This window comes from Protomyctophum bolini (genome assembly GCF_963924005.1).
Source record: "Protomyctophum bolini genome assembly, chromosome: 16".
In the NCBI taxonomy this organism is placed as follows: Eukaryota; Metazoa; Chordata; class Actinopteri; order Myctophiformes; family Myctophidae; genus Protomyctophum; species Protomyctophum bolini.
Window position 1 is genome coordinate 25696208 of NC_137877.1, and position 19396 is coordinate 25715603.

The following is a 19396-nucleotide window of genomic DNA, read 5'->3' on the forward strand; positions in this document are numbered from 1 at the left end:
AATATGCAAAACAATATGTGGCATTTTGTTGAGTTTACGGTAAATATAGCAGCGCCAAGAGTTTGAAAGGCTCCCTTTTCTGAGCTTATCTGCGGATTAGTGCCTGGAAAAGTTCATCCAGCCCAACGAGACCCAGGGTGACCTAAAGGGGATTGATTGTGTAACCACTGGGAACTTTTGATTTCATCCAACGGAGAGGCTGGAGGATTTCATATTCAGAAATCGACCTGCCCCGTCCCATTCGCCCCTTGCTGTCTCTGCTTAAATCCAGTCAGTGGAATCTATCTCTCAGCCAGATTGGCCTGCATGGATTCCCCCCCCCCCCCCCCCTCCTTTAACTATGCTGGAGTTTGTCTACTTGATAAGGAATGTTGGGATTCACGGTCGTAGAAAAGGAGTCAACTTGACCTCTCATACTCTCACTCGTAAGCTTGGGAGCAGATGCGAGTCATTATGGGGCTATCTTCAAGGTCTTGTCCGTTCTTAATCTCTGTATCTATTGCACAGACATGGAACAGCTGGGCTACTCTGGGAATTGTATACATGTGCCATTACTGTATATAAGCTGTTGCCAATAGTGCTGGGGAATGTATCGATATTTTAATCGATGCCGTGTATGACACTAGAAAGGTGTTGTCTTTCACTGATTTTAATCAATTAAGCCCAATGTTGTGCTTTCACAAATTTTCAAACAGAATCCGAAAACCCAAACAGAATGGTCGAAAATAAATAAATAGCAAAGACCGTACGTCACAATATTATTGAGATGTTTGGTTAAAAAAATATATCATATTTGATTGTGTCCATATCGCCCCACAATAGAAGCCAATGCTTTGCCATTCAGTGTCTGTGCATGGGTGCACGATCCACCACATATTCCGCCCCTCATGGCCTCACGTTTAAGCTACAATCATGCGTCAACCACTGCTATAAAACCCAGTGAGATGTAATTACACGTTCTTTCCACAAGCACAAGCACATGTGGTATGTTAAAACTTCAAGGCACACTGCCTCTCTGAGATGCAGGTTTGAAGACAGAGAACATTTAAAAGCGGGAGACATAACACATGTTCTCTTAATTCACATAATTTCAAAACCAATTTACTACGAGGAGCAGTGATGTTGCTAGGTTTTCAATGGAGTAAGTCGTTGGACTCACTGGCGGTTGTTTGAATGAGTTCCAGGGACATTTTATGAGTTTAACAAAATGTAGTTTTTGAGAAATTGCTGTGTTAACCCAGTTTTTTATATATTATATGGCTAATCATGCCACTTGTGGGGGTAAAAAAAGGTTTTCCTAAACGTCTTTACTTATTTTTCGTTGGCTAGAGGGCCCAGGCTTCATCCAATCAGGATGAGAGGAGCCTTCCTCCAATCATGATCGAGTGGGCGCAGATGTGCACAGCGTGTGCATGTGCACATTTTGTTACCGGGGCGGACCAGGGTTTTTTCCAAATCACCCAAATCACTGAATGCTCCTTTAAGTCAGGTTTATGCTTGTGTCATACCGAAAAGTGCAATTTACCACGAGTCGTGGGTAGCAACTCGCCGCACAGAAATCGACAATATACACATAGCCAGCGGAGGGAGGGAGGCTTGCTTTTTGCTGCCTGTAGAGAGATGCAGCCACTCTGGAGAGATTGTATTGCAAGAATTTTCCTTTTTTTTGCCATTTTGTGCACAAAATAGTGTTTAAGTGGTTAAGTCTGACAGTCAGTTTTATAAATATTTAACAAGAGTATGTGACTAAATAACAACATTGGATCCATTGGAACACAGACTTCTCATGAAAAGTAATGATTTTGGACATACAAGATTTTCGCCCGACAGCACTTCATTAAAGTGCATGAAATAAATGAATCTTTGACTTGAGAAAGAATAGCTCAAGAACAGCACACATTGAGCACAAAGCCCTAATTCAATTGTCATCTTCCCTTCCGGCAAGTAGATCTTTTGAATGCTTAATAAATTCCTCCAAAGACTTAAATGCACACTTGTTTCATCTGGCAATGAAATTACTTGAATGGAATATTCTGGAAAACTGCAGAGAGAAAGACAATAACGAGGCGGTAATCTTATTACTCCACAGTGGCTGCCATTGTACTGTAAAAGGCTTCTGTTTAGTCTGGTCCTCCGCTCATTCCGCCTGGGCATCCATCTTTCCATTGAGGAAAACTTTGCAGAGCCAAGGATGAATGAGAACAATAACATTTCTGTGACGCGCAGCTGCATCAAGTGCAGATATGAGGCTGAGGGGGAGCTATTGTATCTGCTCTGACAACTTGGAGAATCATAACATACGAACTTTAACTATGAGCAAAAACTCGTTTTTTTCACAGCCTAGCAGAAATGCATGCCAGCAGTCTGCGAAAGCCCTCTATGTACGTGCTATCCCACTCTAAAGAGCAACAAAAATGAACTTCGATAATGCCTTCCGCCTCGACTGTCTTCAGTCATCTTTAGTTGACGGAGACTGAAACATATCAATTAACACCCTGGGCCTTTTCCTTGTGACTGTGGACCCTGTAAATGAGGAATCATCAGTAGGGGCCATGAGGGGTTAAGCTCCTCTTTTGAAGATTATGCTCCACTTTCCAGCAGCCAGCACCAGACGCTAGCCGGTCCCTCCTAATCCAGCACTGCAGGCTTTTGATATCGCCTATACACGCATGTCCTTATTACAAGTTGGACGATTAAAAAACCAAGAGAGACAGAGAGAATGGAAGAGATAGAAAATTTGAGTGACAGAAGAGAAGGAAGGGCAAATGACAAAGACTTAAAGAGCCTCTCATACTTCAAATACACACAAGAAAACCATCGGTGTGAATTAAACACTGTACTATGTGGCTGTTTTTTAGTTTCCCCTCTAACGCTGTGGCTGAAGCTTGAAATTGATTACTGAAAAGCTGTTTTGCTCGACCAAACAAAACTGGTTACACAGCCGGTGGAAGCAAGCATTATGCAGCATGAACAGAGAAATATGCATTACGCAGACAAACATTAGTCTCTCATTGATTTCTTATCACATTACACTCAGCAAAAAAGTTACTGCGAAAACAACACGGCCGTAAAAGTAAAAGCCTCAAATCCCAGGTAATGAAGGAGCACTCCTTCCACCAGTCATACTGGAGGAAAGGATTACAGTAGTCTTGTTTGGCATTGGTTGTTTACCCTCCATTGTTTTCTCTAAGGTGCTTACTCATGTCAACGCCTTCAATAATTTTTGCCCCTCCATCTCCGATATGGAATAATCTCTGGGATAAAATCTGAACTTGGCTGCACACTTCCCACCAAAATTGACATAAATAATTCACAGCCATCTGCCGCAGATCAACAGTCTGGAGAGGACTCAAGGGAGCTTAGGAACTGCCATTCTCTTGTTTGTTTGTTTTTTCTTCCCCAAAATGGACTCCTCTCTAGCGAACTCCCCTCTCTCTCTCTGCCAGGCAACCTGGTGCTGCCAGGTTACATGTGCATCGGGAGGCAGAGAAAGGACCAAAGTCCACATTTCTCACCAACAGCTCAGTCTTCCCAGTTAAGGAACAGTATCTAGAATGTACGTATTTATTTATTAGGGCTGCAACGATTCATCTTAATCGAATCGATTATTCAATTAGTTGTCAACTAATTTAGTAATTGATTAATCAAATCGGTAACTAATCACTGGAGTTTTTAGCAATTTATCATGGGTGTTTTCCCACTGAACTATAATTTTGTGTATAATATATATATATATATATAAATATATAATATAATTAAGTGTAACTACACTGAGGAGTGAGCAATCTCTCTTCCCTTACAATCTGATGATAGTTGCTTATGCACAGTAGCGACTGCAAAGCAAAATATGACACATAATGCAGAATCACATGGTATCCAAAAACATCATACAAACATGTATGAGGCCATTTTACCCAAGTAACATCTTATTTATGAGACAGAATTTCTATTGTACATTACCATTAAAGCCAATACAGGTCCTGTACCTGTGTGCAGGAGTACCGTATCAAGAACAAAACATATGGCTTGAATATTTATCATTAAATTACCTATTTGAGTTTAAATGAGTACTGTTCCTTTTAAACTGACAGCTATTCTTTAATCACATGTATGCAGTCAGAATAAGAGTAAAGGTACCATGAGTGGCTTTAATTCGTTTTAATTGTGTTTGTCTTTCAAACACTAATCAGCAGCTAATCAAAATGCAATAAATAATGTATTTCTGAATTAATTCTGTATTTTGTTAGTTAGAACATGTCTAAAACAACCTAAAATATATTTTTAAGGTGATAGCTAAATAAGTGTGTAAAATGTGCATTAACAGAGCAGCCAAGTTCAGAGTCATCTTTGTCCAATGGTTGCATCCTCATTTTCCTTCACATCATGTTGTGATGTGACCACATCAAGACACACAGGAACCACAAGACACAACAAGCACAATACGTCTTCACACATAGGATCAAAGAACAGTAGCAGGGAACAGGATGCGATACTGAAAAAGGGATGTCCAAAAATAGAGATGATGAGCTAGTTGCATGAGGGGAAAGAGCCCTCACATTCTGCACATTATCTTGAGGCGCACCAACTAACTGAGCACTCAGTAAATGGTACATTTATAGCACCTTACAAACTTACAAAGCAATTTACAATGTGCATTACATTCACCCGTTGACACATCGACGGCAGTAGCAACCACGCAAGAAAGACACCAAACTGCTCATCGGTATCTGTTAAGGGTTACTATATTGCTCAATGACAGTTCGACACAACGTAGGGAGAGCTGACTAGGAACCTTCTGATTCCAAAGCAGCCGCTCTCCTTTCCTCCTGAGCCACTGCAACCACCGTCTAACAGTAAGGCTCGGCATTAACTGGTTATCCATGATTCAATCATTTCCACTAGAATATGAGGGAACTCTTGAGATTAGGAGTAACCAAACATCGACAAATCGTACCAATGCACTAGGCTTTGACATATCCACCACATTTGAGGTTAAACCAAGCCCCTACAAAATAAATACCCCAAATTAGAGCTCAGGAAGGAAAGGAAAATAAATGACTGAGACTGTTACACAATGAATGTACCAACACCAACTAAACCCTACAATAGCATTCTCATTGGCACACTTTTCAAGACCTGAAACTTTTTTAACAGGCCGACTAAGGCCTCCAGAAGCAGCAGGCCCACTTTTTCTGTTTGTGTTCCAGGCAGGGGAGTTGCCCTTCATGACGAAGTATTGACGCAAGACGTTCCCCCCGACCCCACCCCCCAAAGCACGGACCTGCCAGCAATTACCCACTGCTGGAGGGAGGGAGGTAGAGAGAGAGGGGGGGGGGGGGGCATGCTCAGACGGCAGCACAGGAGTGTGTGTGCATTGAATTTGTACTGCATTTGTGTCTGTGTGCACTTGTGTGTCCAAGTTTGCAAGGCCTGGCCCATGACTATAACCCTGCTCTGAGAAATGAAAAATGCCAAGAAGCGTGTCACAGAGACAGCTGTTGCCACCCAACTTTAAGTCACACAAAAGGCCCTTCGGTGTTCTAAATAGGATGGTGGTTTTAGAATGGGAAAGGACGACCTGTCGGATATGTAAAAAGCGGTTTTCCATACTTGGGAGCGGTACCAAGGACAAAATTAACTGCTCACAGAAGGTATGAGCAGTCAAATTGACGTTATTTCAAGAAAACCTGTCACACTCAATAACCAGTTAGAACGCCAAATAAATAAATAACACCAACAAATGTATCCATCATCTTTTCTCAGTGCCGCACAAAGGAGTTCTGGATGTGTTGTTTAGTTTATTCAAGGATCCTTGAGTCTTGTCTTTTTTTCTGGGAGTTACAACTGATCCACTACAATGCACATAATGTGATCTTTAAAACAAATAAGATCTCTCACTTGTTGGAGAAGACAGCATGCCACGAAAAACAATGTCATTTCCATGAATGCTGGTTACACTTAAAAAATCTGCTTGGCCCAAGAGCGCATTCTTGATCCAAAAGCAAGACAGATGATGGAACTGTGCAATGGAAGTGGAAAGTAGCACTTGTCTACCTTATTTGTTTTTGATTATTTCTCCACCTTTTAGGCAACAATATTTTTATAATCCCATTCTCCCTCTTGAAGGGGTCTTCATCAAAAACGTTCAACATATTCAGGGAAAGGAATGAGAATGAGCAAACCCACAGATAATTAGAAAGTGGGAAATAAAGCAAGGAAATGTGGCAACATTTAATTTACAAAACATTTATGAACCATAAACAACCAAAGGCAGAGAATGAGCGAATCGCCTCTTTCAGGGAGAGAATGTAACACATAGCCTCTGCCTGCAGTGTTCAGCCTAAAAAGGGGCTGCTCTGCATCCAGTTTGACGCACAAGCCCTTGGCCCGGGACACTGGCTCTCCGCTCACACAGCCAGCAAGGGGTGAAGGCACCAGCAGCAATACAAATCGCCCTGTGCTGGGCCAATAGTGCGACAACAATTAATCAATGGCTGTGACCTCATCGCCTTGAACATGGCCATGAAGGCCAAAGCATGCTCGGGAAGTGAGAACACAATCAGGCTTTTGTTGCGTCTGGGTCTACATCTGTCGGCCAAGCCTTAGCAGCAAAAAGCAGGGAATGCCAGAACCCCTCCATGGCTGTGATTCAGACAAAAAAAACGCATCTGCGTAGGCAGCATGTTTAGTTGTGATTGGTTGAGTTTAGACACCCCAATGAATCCATTTTCTAAGCGTGCAAAGAAACCACTGTCCAATTCACCCTCGGCATTCCCCATTTGTGTTATTAACGGACTGCAAACGCCCGCAAAATACTAAAATGCAAAACCACTACAGAAAATCTCAGGCTGCGTGGGACATGAATTTGAGGAATTGCTTCATTTTCCTGAGTCAACATTTTGTTTGAACTCTATGATTATGTCATGCTTTCGCATTGACGACTGAACAAGCACTAGACGAAGTGGATGAATGCATTCGCTGGAGCTGCGGTGTTCAAACTAAATTTGAGAGACCACAATTCTTCATCCACGGTCATATTTTGGTTCTGCCAATCCCCCATTTTGGACGAGGAAAGAAAGAAAAGAAAGACATCTCACCAATGAAAACGTGGTTACAGGAAAAACTGGAAAACACTATTCTGTCCCACCACCATAACCTTTATTCATGGTCTGTCCTTTATTGACATACTCTCCATGTATGGTTTTGGACCACCGCAGTGTTTGGCCATACACAAATTAAAGCTACTAGGAATGCTGGGAAACATGAGGCCGACTGCTGTGTCGTTTTCTCCCATGACAACCGGAAGTTCACGCCACAGCACTCTTTCTATCCCCACTGAGTGCATCATTCAGCTGACACATCTCATCCTTTTGTGCCCGCCCCTCTGCAGTCACACTCATACTGTATGTACAGTATGCCATGCTGCTCGAGGGCACACAGCTATTGAAACTTGAATACAGATTGTATAATATATTATAGGGCTGCATCTATAGATTATTTTTTAGATATATTTTTTTAATCTAATTCTATGTGATCTTTCATATTTCACAGAGATTAACTATTTAACCCATATTTAGACTTCATCGTACAATGCTGGCAAATAACTGATCTATATACAAGCAATTTCTGAAAATGTTGCACCCCTATATTTATACAGTGTGATACAATACAGAAGCATACCATACCGTCTACTATAATCTTGTATGTCTTCCACTACCGGGACTAACCCATTCCCTCAGGGATTAATACTGTATTTCCATTGTATTCTATTCACTGTAAACAAGCTCCAACTGCTAAAATACAATGTGTCAGATGAATTACTGTACTGTGAAACTATGCATGCTGTCAGTTATGTAACCGAATCAAAATCTCGATTCATACTAAAACTTCAGATTTTCTGAAAAACTGCACAATGTCTAGACTTTGGAACAGCCTGCCCTTCCATATTAAGTGCTAATTAAAATGCCAACCACCGTCTGGTCGCTGAGTAGTTCATGAGCCAGCTTCCAAAACAAGCCAGAAAGTATACGGCTTCAACAACAATGCATCTACAAGTAGATTGAAAAACAAAAAAGTCAAGAGCAAGCAGAAACTTGACAGGTTAAAAAAAAGAAGAAGAATTGTAGTTTGGTTAACAAACGCCTAAATTGTTTAACTTAGGCCTTTAGTAAAGTATAATCATTTGTCAACTGAGCTACAGATACATACTCGTCAGAGAAGACCATACATTCTCTGCGTACCTCATATGACAATGTGTGGTACACAAGGTTTGTTTCAGACATGCTGAGAGCTCGAGCTTGGAGGCAGGCAATTCTGAGGACTTTCACAAGAGTAAAAAAGGCATAGTGCCCTTTCATCAACAGGGCCACTCTAAAATGGCTACTTGATAACTTCCTCCCTTACAGGAAACCAATAAAACATGCAGAGATAAGCAGCTCATGTAATCTTTAATCTGATTCACTGCTTTCAGGAAACTGTCAAGGAAAACATTCAAAACATAATCATGTATTATGAGGCAGGCCTGAAAGGAGAGATGATGTGGACCAGTGGGTCCCAAACCTTTTAGCTTGAGACCCAAAAGAGAAATTAGACCTGGACCCAAACTAGTGAAAATAGCAGATCTAAGCTGACAACACGTCGCGCTGTGTCGTGAGCTTGTAGATTCACTACTTCTTAAACATTTGTTTTCCAATGTATGTAATTTCTTAGATTATTTTTTCTTACATTCATGAAATTATTTTGAAAAGTCATTCAATCTGTTTTGAATTCATGAAGGATTTAGCATTTTTGTGTTTTGAAATAATTAAAAATCACACCTGTGTGAAGTGAGTGGTGCAACTGTAGTGTGTGGGGGTCGCGAGTTGCCCGAGTTATGTTTTCATTGTTTAATCCATGTTTTTAATCAGTTTGAAGTCATACAGGCAATCCACCAGACAGAATGGGATATGAGACGTGTTTTGATGATGTCATCACAAAAAGGTCTGTTGCTCCGCCGTGCAAAGGGTTATGGGAAATTAAGTCCCCATTGTTTACACTGGGGAAGCTATTTTTCAACACTACAACAAGCGATTACACCGTTTTAAAATGGATTTTCATGACAAGCAACTCAACGGTCAGTGCACTGGCTGTTCAAAGGTAACTTTAAACATAGGCAGTCTAGCCTGAAAGACGGCCGTACATTGTCTGCATTAAACCTGTTAATGAGGATTAGTGAGGACCAATTATATGAAGATAGGTTGAAATTGGGTCAATGAGTATGTATGTACTGTGTCAACATTTCCACTTATTACCGGTACACATATTTAAAATAACAATGCATTGCCTTTTTCAGTGTGTAACTGCTCTGCCCTGCAATGGACGTGCCGTGCCCACTTATTGCCAACTGTCAGTTTACTGCACAGATCCAGCAGTTGTGTTTTACTTTTCTGCATTGTTTATATGAGCCAGCGGGTTACAGAGCACAAAAACTAGAGCAAGAGCAACAGTATAAATATTGTGTGAGAGATTGAGAGAAACAAGATCATCATTAACAATGTCCCAGTGTGACTTGTCTGTCAAACACTGTCAGAAAGAATCATTTTAAAACGACACTATATGAAATGGAACAGTTCCTGTGACTCACTGACTATTCAGCAATGCTTGTTCTGAGGGAAAACTTTTTAGTTCTTCATGCCGTTGTTTCGAAGACAATGAACCACAAGAAAAGCAATGCGCACAAACATGCCTAGCACCATGCTACAGAGTGGAGCAGTTGCTACAACACTGTTGTTTTAACAATGACACAAGATGACAGTTTGTTCTGCCAGCTCTGCCTGACCATATTCAGATGCATTTCACTTATGGAAGATTGAAGAGCTTTACAGCAGAGAATCCACAATCTAAAAGGCCAGCATGGTTTAGTCACCGAGGTGCAATCAATCATCATCTACCTAGGCCAGACAGAGAAACGTCACAATGCAATACTTCCAAGCCGCATGGTTCTCTATTAACCAAAACAATGTCAAGGCTTTGGCAGCGGAGAGTTGTCTGGCTTGGTAGTGTCTACAGTACAAGTTCATTCCTTCCCCCGTTGCCTCCAGACTCCACAGTAAATACTTCAGTATTCAATGTCGGAGACTTCTAATGTTAGAAATCTGTAACCAAACAACACTACCTTATCTCAAATGTCAAATAAAGGAAGGTTTACATACCATCATACCTGTGGGCCATTTATTTTAATGTTATTGTCAGGATGATTAGGTTAGGGTTTCTGCAACATGTCACCTAAGGAAGTGGCAACAACTATATCTTCCAGAGTGAGGAATAATAATAATAATAACAGCATAAACTCTGCTTTCATAAGCCGTTGTTAAAATGGCTGTTTACTACACAATCCTTTAATGGCTGGGGGAGGGTGGGGGGGACAAGAGGCAGAGTATAGTTGAGTATGGTGTGTGGAGCAGTTTGCCTTCCAGATAGCAGACAAAACTGGTTAACTGGTTGTTGTCATAACTTTCATCACTGACTGCCCATGCACAGCATACATTCATTCACTCAGTAGTTTGTGTGCCATATAGGAGATAACAAAATAACAATTATTCTACATTCTCTAATTGTGTAGACTTTTGTAAATGAAGTGCAGATATTGAACAATAATTTAAGTTTCATTTTACACTCTCAAGAGTTAAAGATCTACAAGGGTCCATTCGGTTAACAACTCTCCATCATTTAGCTGGGGACAACCTGGAACACCCTCAAGGACCACTGGTGGTCACCCAGACCACTGGTTGAAAACAGTTGTAAAGTACTGAGGCCATTAGCCAACTTACCCGGCCGACTGTGGGAACTCATGGCGACGGCGCTCAATGCCACCGTTGGTAGACGTGACAGCAGAGGAGGTGTGAGTGGAAGAGGACGAGGGGCAGAGAAGGTGAAGAGGTGCCCCGGTAGGGAGGTCCTCGGTGTGCCTATGTGGCAGGTGGACTGACCACCATCAGCCACCTGGCCGAGTTACTGCTGCCAGGTGGCAGCTACCAAGGTCTCATGCGTGGCTGGTGGACACCTCGGAGGTGTGATCTGGCGGCTGGATTCCTTCCCGTGTTGCCCAGGTTAAGCAAGCTGCAAGAAATGGATACAAACATGTAGGCCTGTCACTCACAACCATTACATATATAATTGCCTGATCGCAATTATTTGCAATAATCGAAATTGTTTCGCATAATCGTCAGAAGCATTTCCATTCATCTTAATCCATTGAAATTTGAAATCGTGGAAATAGCACATCTAAACCGTTGCCTTGGATGAGGTGTTGCTGGTGTTGGTGTGTCTGCAAAACTGACAATGTGGAAGTTTGACTAACAACAGCCATATATGAAAGAACAAGTCATGATTACATAATAATGTGATTACGTAATAATGTGTCAGGTGTAAGAAGCGCTGTCTCCGTTGTCCCCCTGTCGCAAATAATTATAGAAATTGAAAACTATTATTTCAACTTGGGCGAGTCCATTTGGATGCGTATTGTCGGGCTTTGGAGACCGAACTTGGCATATGAATTGGTTTGGAGCGTATTCTGCAGGCACACACGGTTGTCTCTTGCTGCTGCTGGCTGTACAGGCTGCTAGTAACGCTGGCCCGTCCCCGCAGTGCAGGGGTGGTACACAGAGACTCGACACGAATCACGATAAATTGATTCTGTGCATGGTTCAATGACTGAGTTTTGTTGTGGCTTTGCATTGGCTCCGCTGCGCTGTTTCAAAACATTGCATCATGACAACAAACTATTTTTCGGGCTGAACAAATAATTAGAAAGAAGAAGAAAACGGCAGGTTACAACACTTTCTTTGTAATTATTAGTTTGGTCCAAAATATTGTGTTTGTTGTCATGATTTGTCACGAGTCGACAAGAGTTGGCTTTGTACGACGCTTATAGGGTCTTTAACTAAATATGTTTCGAAATATCTATGGGAAAAATGCATTGGAAACTATTTCCTGGGCCTGGCATCGTCATGAAAGGGGGCTGGACTGTGACGCTCTATAGGGGTAAACCAGGGGAGCAGTCAGACAGATATTTTGTGAAGCCACAAGGAAATCGGGATTTCCTGAAAGTTCATATAATGGCCTGTTGTGGCGCTGTCATTGGGCCCAAAAAAACCCATAGCCCCATAGAAGTCCATGTATTTGGGCCCAACTTCACCTAGACTGTATTACCTTAATAAACATGGTCATGAATACTTTTTGCTTCCAGTCACTAGTTTAAAGTCTCATTTCTAATGTCATAATATTCTTTTTGGAAAATTATGGTCCCATTTATTAAAAAAAAAAGACCATGAAGTCGCGCATGTTCTGAGGGCGTGGCTACCGTTACAGTCTATGAACGGGATCCCCCACCCACTCGAGTCAAAATAAAAACCAACGAAGAAGAAAAGGGGAAGTCCCGCCTCGTTGCCTGGGCCAGCCAATGGGCCAGCTGGGCCCAAACGGATCCAGAAAGATGGCGACTTCCATTGCAAGGACTGACAGGCTTCATTTTACGTTCATGTTAGACCTGGGGAACGCTTTGTCCATATTTTTTACAGTCTATGGGGTAAACACTAGTCAGTTTACACCTGACAAAACTGTTTCACATCTTCCTCTTTATTGGGAGAACCATACCACATACTGTATGGCTAATACATTGGTATAAAATACAGTGAGACAATTTACTCAGTAAAGCACAAGCACATGTCTATAAATTGCTGTGGGGCTTCTGGTGCCACCATCTCCTTTTGGGCAATATACTAATATATCGCTGTTGTCGGACAGCAACCTCTATTTTGTGTTTAACTTTTTTCGTAGTTTAATGGACCCTACTTACTTACTCATATTACAGCGTCAAAACAAAGTGTCAAAAGTAGCAGATCCACAAGCTCGAAAGTGCTACTTGAACACTGCTACTAGCGAATGTGAACACTGAAAATGAACAGGTCCAGAGACCCGACAGAGAGGATATGATACATGTGACCAATTAGTCAATTCTTCATGGGCCCATGAGAAACGCATGCGTGCGGTGCGTGCGTGTAGAGGTTTGATCTCACTCACTCTCACTCCATTACCAATATACACATGCACACTGGTCTTAGCAGGCAGCCTGCTCACTGTGATCAAGTCATCTTTCTCAGGATACAGTTTGACTCAGATGTGAACACAAACACATACAGCTAACCTTTGGCTATTTGTGTCTGTAACACAACACGGATATCCACATATCACACATGTACATAACTTGTGTCTGCAGTGGTGTGAAAAGAAGTATTGAAGACAACCTATGTACAGGTACTGTAGTCAGTGTAGTGTACAGTACACACACTAGTATAGTACATGGTCACACGTTACACGTACACAAAGTTTGTGGGGGTGGATTTGCTGGGGGGGATGCTTCCGTTTTGATATCCCCCCTCTGATTGTTCATCGTTTGCAGTGGTAGGTTTTATCCACGCTTCTGGTCAGACTGAATTAATTATATTTATGAAATGTTTGATATATGTGTGTCAACAATTAAATTGTATAATGCATTTATAATCCATAACTAATGTTTGTTAACCAACCCTGGCAGTGCCATTTTAACCATTTCTTTATTTTATTGTGTTTCAAATACAAAAATAGCAGATCTACAAGCTACAAATCAAACCTGCTTGTAGTGCATATATGTTTTGAGCCTCCCTGGTTCATTTCTGCAAGGCCTGGCACTGCAAAGTATTTGTATAGAATAGATTACTTTGTCAAATGAATGCGTTCACTGGGGAAAAGAGATGCCGTCTATATACTCTATACCGACACGACAGTAAGTGTAGCCTGAGAAGACCTTAGATGGAGAATGCTCCCGTCTCTTTATTCCTTAGGAATTATCCAAGCAGAAAATGTCTTGCCAGTAGCAGATTCTCATTACAACTTCAACAAACAATTGCATAAAACCTACGATTCACAAAGCTGTTGGTTAAATACATTTAAGACATCACCCGTTTGCACACAAGCCTGCGAACTACAGTAAAGTGAGCTGCACCATCAACATTTTGAACACACTGTCAACACACTGCTGCTTTTTCATATTCTTCAGTTCAAACACATATATGATAATGAATCACAATTATGTGCATAACTGGTAATCGTCAAGTAAAAGGTGTGTGTGTGCGTGCGTGCGTATGGTCGACACATCGATGGCCTGTAGCGGTACTGAAAGAGGGTGTCAAGTCGGCTGACGGATCTGCGAAGGCATGAGGTGTGAGACACAAGCCCTCAACACATCAATAGCCACAGCAACGCTATTCTCAGCCACAGACTCCTATGTTTAGCATGTGTTTTTAACAGCGTGTCGCAGCACGTTAGCAGTGACCTCAGAGACACTCTGAGTCGCTCTTCTGCACACAAACATGCTGTACACATGCAGCATGTGAGATCCAAAAAAAGAACAAGGGAATTTGTAAATTGCTGTGAACGCAAACACACTTGACTTGATTAAATTAGACACGGCATGGCTGGACCATTCGCTGACACTGTGCTGCTCAAATATGAGCTAAGCATTTCTTAATGTTCCATATCCATGTGTTGCGCACGTTTCTGCATTTTATACATCACTTGAATATATGAACACCAAATTATGTACAGGAATGGGCACACAATTTATATTATTATTATTATTATTAAGCAAGTCGTCCGCGTCGCTCACTCTCACTCACGCCAGTTATGTTATTTGTCCGGGCCGGCTCGTGTTGTCTGACACGCACGTGCGACCTGTTGTTGCGGTTGCACACACACACGCACATGAGCGTGACCCATCACCGGATGTCACACACGCACGAGTGCTCAACCCGTCGTTGCACGCGAAGTAAATGATTAGCTTTTTCGGTAGCCTGTTTCTCATGCAGGAGTCCTTACTCCTTACTGAGATCATAGTCAGTGAAGCTGGGCTTGATGTTGGAGTGTGTCGAGACTCGAGTGGCAGTGACAGTGTAGTTTCTCTGTGGACTGTGGCCAGTGAATGTGGCCAGATGTAATTTCTTGGGGTCTAGTAGGACTAATTAATTAAAGAAAATCATACCCGTGTGAACCGAGTGGTGCAACTCCCCTCTCTCTCTCTCATTAGCAGGCAACATTGCAACAGTCTCTCTCTCTGTTTCTGGCACAACAGCGCCCCTACTGGTACTCATACTGGTGCTCATGAACCAACACATAGGCGGACACGGACATTGCTGTTCCTTGGAGTGGTTACACCACTCAAAAAAAGAAATCACTATAACATTTTGTAAAGATATATAGCCCCAAAACAACACTCATCGTTTACTTTCTCAACCTAAAACATGAACCTTGGTTGAAAAAAACTAAAGTTGTCCTTTAAGTCAGAGGAATAAAATGGAGGTATACGGGACTATTAAATAATGAATTAAATAAACAGCATTAAATTTGTTAAATTGAAAAAGGGCTTCGAGAAGCCCTGCATAATGGAATGGTCTGTGTGCAAATTCAGATCAACTGGGCAAGCCAGTGAGGAGCAGGGCCACGGACGGACGGACGGACGGACGGATGGACAGACAGACAGACAGACAGACGCTTAATTATTATTGAGATTGCTGTCGGACGGAAACTTTGTAGGTACAAAACTGTTACTTTTCAGGAAAAAGTGGATCCAATGCAATTATTATTTTGTCACAGGGCCAGGCTGCCAACATTTCCATGGTCAAATATAAAACGCACAGACAGACTTATTTCTATTTCAGCCTGGAATCCCTATCCCTGCTTTGGGCATCTCAAACATTTTTCAAGATAGCAAAAAAAATGACAAACTCACAATGCATCGTGACACGTTGTGAGCTTGTAGATCATGTGTTTGCTGCCTGACAGCTACGATACGGTACATTTAACTTGGAATAGATTTCTAAATAGCAAAGACTACAGATACATTAAAACGGTGAGCAGAAAGCACCTCTTCAGTCTTGTTGCCACTTTCACATGACAGAAAAAAAAATATTTCACATTTGACAAAACCTCATATACAGTATGCCCTAAAGAGTTACTTTGCAGGAAATGCAAAAGAAGAACCTGTGATCCAATTGACCAAATGTAGTTATTTAGCCACAAGCTTTTGTTAATAGTTATCATTGGTCAGATATTATGCCCAGTCAGACTAGGGCTGTCAGTTCACCTCTATAATCCAATTAGAATTTCATTGCTTAATTATTTGTAATTTTCGAAAATATTCGAATATTTACATTGTTTATTTTAGCTCATATTTAGCCTATAATAATACACGTGGCTGGCATGTCTTGTGAGTTTTGGGAAGTGCATAGTTTTGACAGGTCTGCCTGCTGTGGACAGTGAAATCCTGACCATTAAACACGGGCAGACGCAACGATAAAATCTATCATTCATTGTGAAGCCAGCAACATGTTGATGCAAACAGACGTGTACAGTAGCTGCTCGGCCTGCTCCAAATTATATTAGCATTCGTCTGTGTCTGCCCGTGTAAACACAGCATCGAGTGTGTTATTAAGGAGGACTCCTTGGCTTCTAACGATATGGACCAGAGTTAAACTAATATTAGCTCCCATGCTAACTAGTTGCTACCCTCGTCAGAAACAACACCACAGATCGGGTGGAAGATGCTGATATCACTTTGCTTGTGCCCGTGGATGGGAAATGAGATTTAAAAGGCTATAGAAGCGTGGATGAAAGGCAAGCACAGATGTGCAATAAAGTTGCGTTGTGAGACTGTATTATGATTTTCGTTCTACCGGCGATTTCTGTCTGCGTAGTATACTAGTATCTATGTATGTGTTACAAGGGTTTGTGTGTCTGTGACTAAATGTGCTACCGTTTACAACAGCCAGTAAGCCCGCCCACCCTGTAGACTGTCTCTGATTGGCTTACCCTGAAATCTGGCTCTACGTTAGCCAATCAATGACCTCTTCTGCGATGTGACCGGACGTGCACCTTTTCACATGCAGTGGAAGCGGCCGGGGAGATTTCACAGCGGTAGATTCGTTACTCAATACATTTAGTGAGCGGATAAAATAACATAAAACAAAATAAAAATATTAAATAGAATTAATAAATGATAAAAGCTCCATTCGAATGGCAATTTTAGCTTTCGAATATATATATATTTTTTAATATTCGAATTTCTTTCATATTATGAAATTCAGACACATACTTGAAAATGTAACAAAAATAGCAGATCTACAAGTTCAAAACACACTATGATGCGATGTGATATGTTTGCTACTTGGCGCGACACTATCATGTGCAGAAGGACATTAAAAACATAAGTTCATAAAAAGTTAAAATTTGGAGATACAAGGTTTCTGCCTGGCAGCAATATGCGTCTGTAAAACATGCCGTGGTACTTGACAGAAATACAACTCTCGGGTCTCCTAATGGACTTCATTTCCCAAGTACTCCGAGGCGTGCCTGAAGTAATCATGACAGCATAAAAATAACATGTGGTCGGCATAGCGAGCGGTAAACAACAATTAGGGACCCCTTGCATAGCACGCGGAATGAATCATTGAAAATGCTCTTGTGCTGCGCAGACAGCCTCAGCCTCTCAGCCCTAATTGACAATGAATAATTCAGCTGGTGAGCGGGATTAGCGGCCGCGCCAGCGTGCCATTGATTGACATGTTTATGTTGTTGTTATTTCTTTTTGTGGGATGCCAACGTTTACCGGCATGTCTTTTTAGTGGCAAAAAAAGGCTTGGGATGCAGACTATCCGATTGCACAGTATAGAGCTTGCATTTCCAAAATAGACTTTAATAAAAAAAATATGACAGGGATCATCAGGAAGCCGATTTTTTGTTTCAAAACAAGACCAGAAGGTGCGGTAAGGAGACGACTTAGTACCTGGCAGTGGTGGAAAGTAACTAAGTACTGTACTTAATTAACTGTTCACAATTTTGAGGTATATAAAATACTTTTACTCCACTACATCTCGGATGCAAATATTGTACTTTTACTCCACTACTTGATTACTTAATTTGAAAACTAAGTAGTAGTATAGTTACTTACTAGTTACTTTGTAGATTTTGATAATTACCGGTATTACAAAAAATACATTAACCAATTCAGCCCTATATACATTCCGGGCATTTGAAAATATCCGATCTACAAGCTCATGCACTAGCTTGTACTAAATCTGCCATTTTCAAAAGATGTTCATACATTTGAAAACTTTAAATGAGACATTCTGCATAAAGAGTACTTTCTACTTTTGGTACTTTAAGTGCATTTTTGATGCCAATACTTTTGCACTTTTACTCAAGTACATTTAGTTCCGGACATTGACCTTTTCCAACATTGGTACGTGGAGGCCCAGACAGGATCTTACGTGGCTGCTGCTACGAAGGACAGTGGCAGGAGGCCGAGGTATGGCTAGACTGTCAGTGGACCACTGTAGGGCATGGCTAATTATTAAAGAGACGACCCAGTTTGAGCCATAGAAGAGTACATCATAACTTTTGATTATCGGGACTGGAAGGAAGCCAAACAAAAATAGGTTTTACTCTTTGTGCACACTACAGGTATGCAACAGTGATGATAGCCTGCATCCTGCATCCAAATGCAGTCATGTCACCCTCCAGGGGTCCTGATATGCAATACTGTACTCAGTACTGTAATCTAACGTTGTTGAAGTAGGACTCATAAAATGTCCCTGGGACGCATCTAAAAGACCACCCCTGTGTTCTGGGACCCATTACTTTCAAAACCTATTTATTTACATCACAATAAAACACAAGCTTGGTCATTGTCTGGAATTTCTTTGTATTTCGATGCAGTCAAACCTTGAATCTTCATATATCAACTTTTGTAAATCAATGCCTCGACTTCTTCATACAGTCACACAAAAGTAGGTGATCTACTGTACAAGCTCACAACGTGTCGCAATGTGACACGTTGTGAGCTTGTAGACCTGCTATTTTTGCTATTGTTTTATTTGTTGTTAAGTGAAAGACTATCTCTGGGTTTTATAAACATTGAAACAATTGAACCAAAAACAAGAGCTTGTGACTACAACAACATTGAATCCATGTTGTTATATATACACTGTAGATATTTTTTCCATTTCCTGAAAAGTAAGACTTTTGAAGTTTTCTACCTGACAATATTTAAAGGATCACTTCAATAAAGAAAATGCAGTCCACATAAGGGCATGTGGGGGGGGCAATGTGGCCAATAAGGGCTTATGTGGGGGGCCAGTAAGGGCCATTGGCCATTTAAGACGAACATTTGACAAGTAATGATATACTATCATAATTATTTATTTATAATTATACTTTGAATGTGCTGGCTGCCATTAGTCAGTTCCGTGGGACGGACCCCACAAAAAGACCACCCTCAAAAATCGACCAATTATATGAAAAGTGGTCCTTTAAGATATTTGTCATA

At 41.3% G+C, this 19396-nt stretch overlaps 1 protein-coding gene across 2 annotated transcripts in view; it reads right to left on the minus strand.

Annotated features, from left to right (window-relative positions):
* The window catches only part of hdac4 (histone deacetylase 4), a 207244-nt gene that overhangs the window by 178893 nt on the left and 8955 nt on the right, over positions 1 to 19396 (minus strand). For both annotated transcript variants that reach the window (XM_080785448.1, XM_080785446.1), the window contains exon 2: positions 10809 to 11097. In XM_080785448.1, the coding sequence (XP_080641574.1) occupies positions 10809 to 10830 (22 nt within the window). In that variant the 5' untranslated portion in view covers positions 10831 to 11097. The remainder of the gene's footprint in view (positions 1 to 10808; positions 11098 to 19396) is intronic.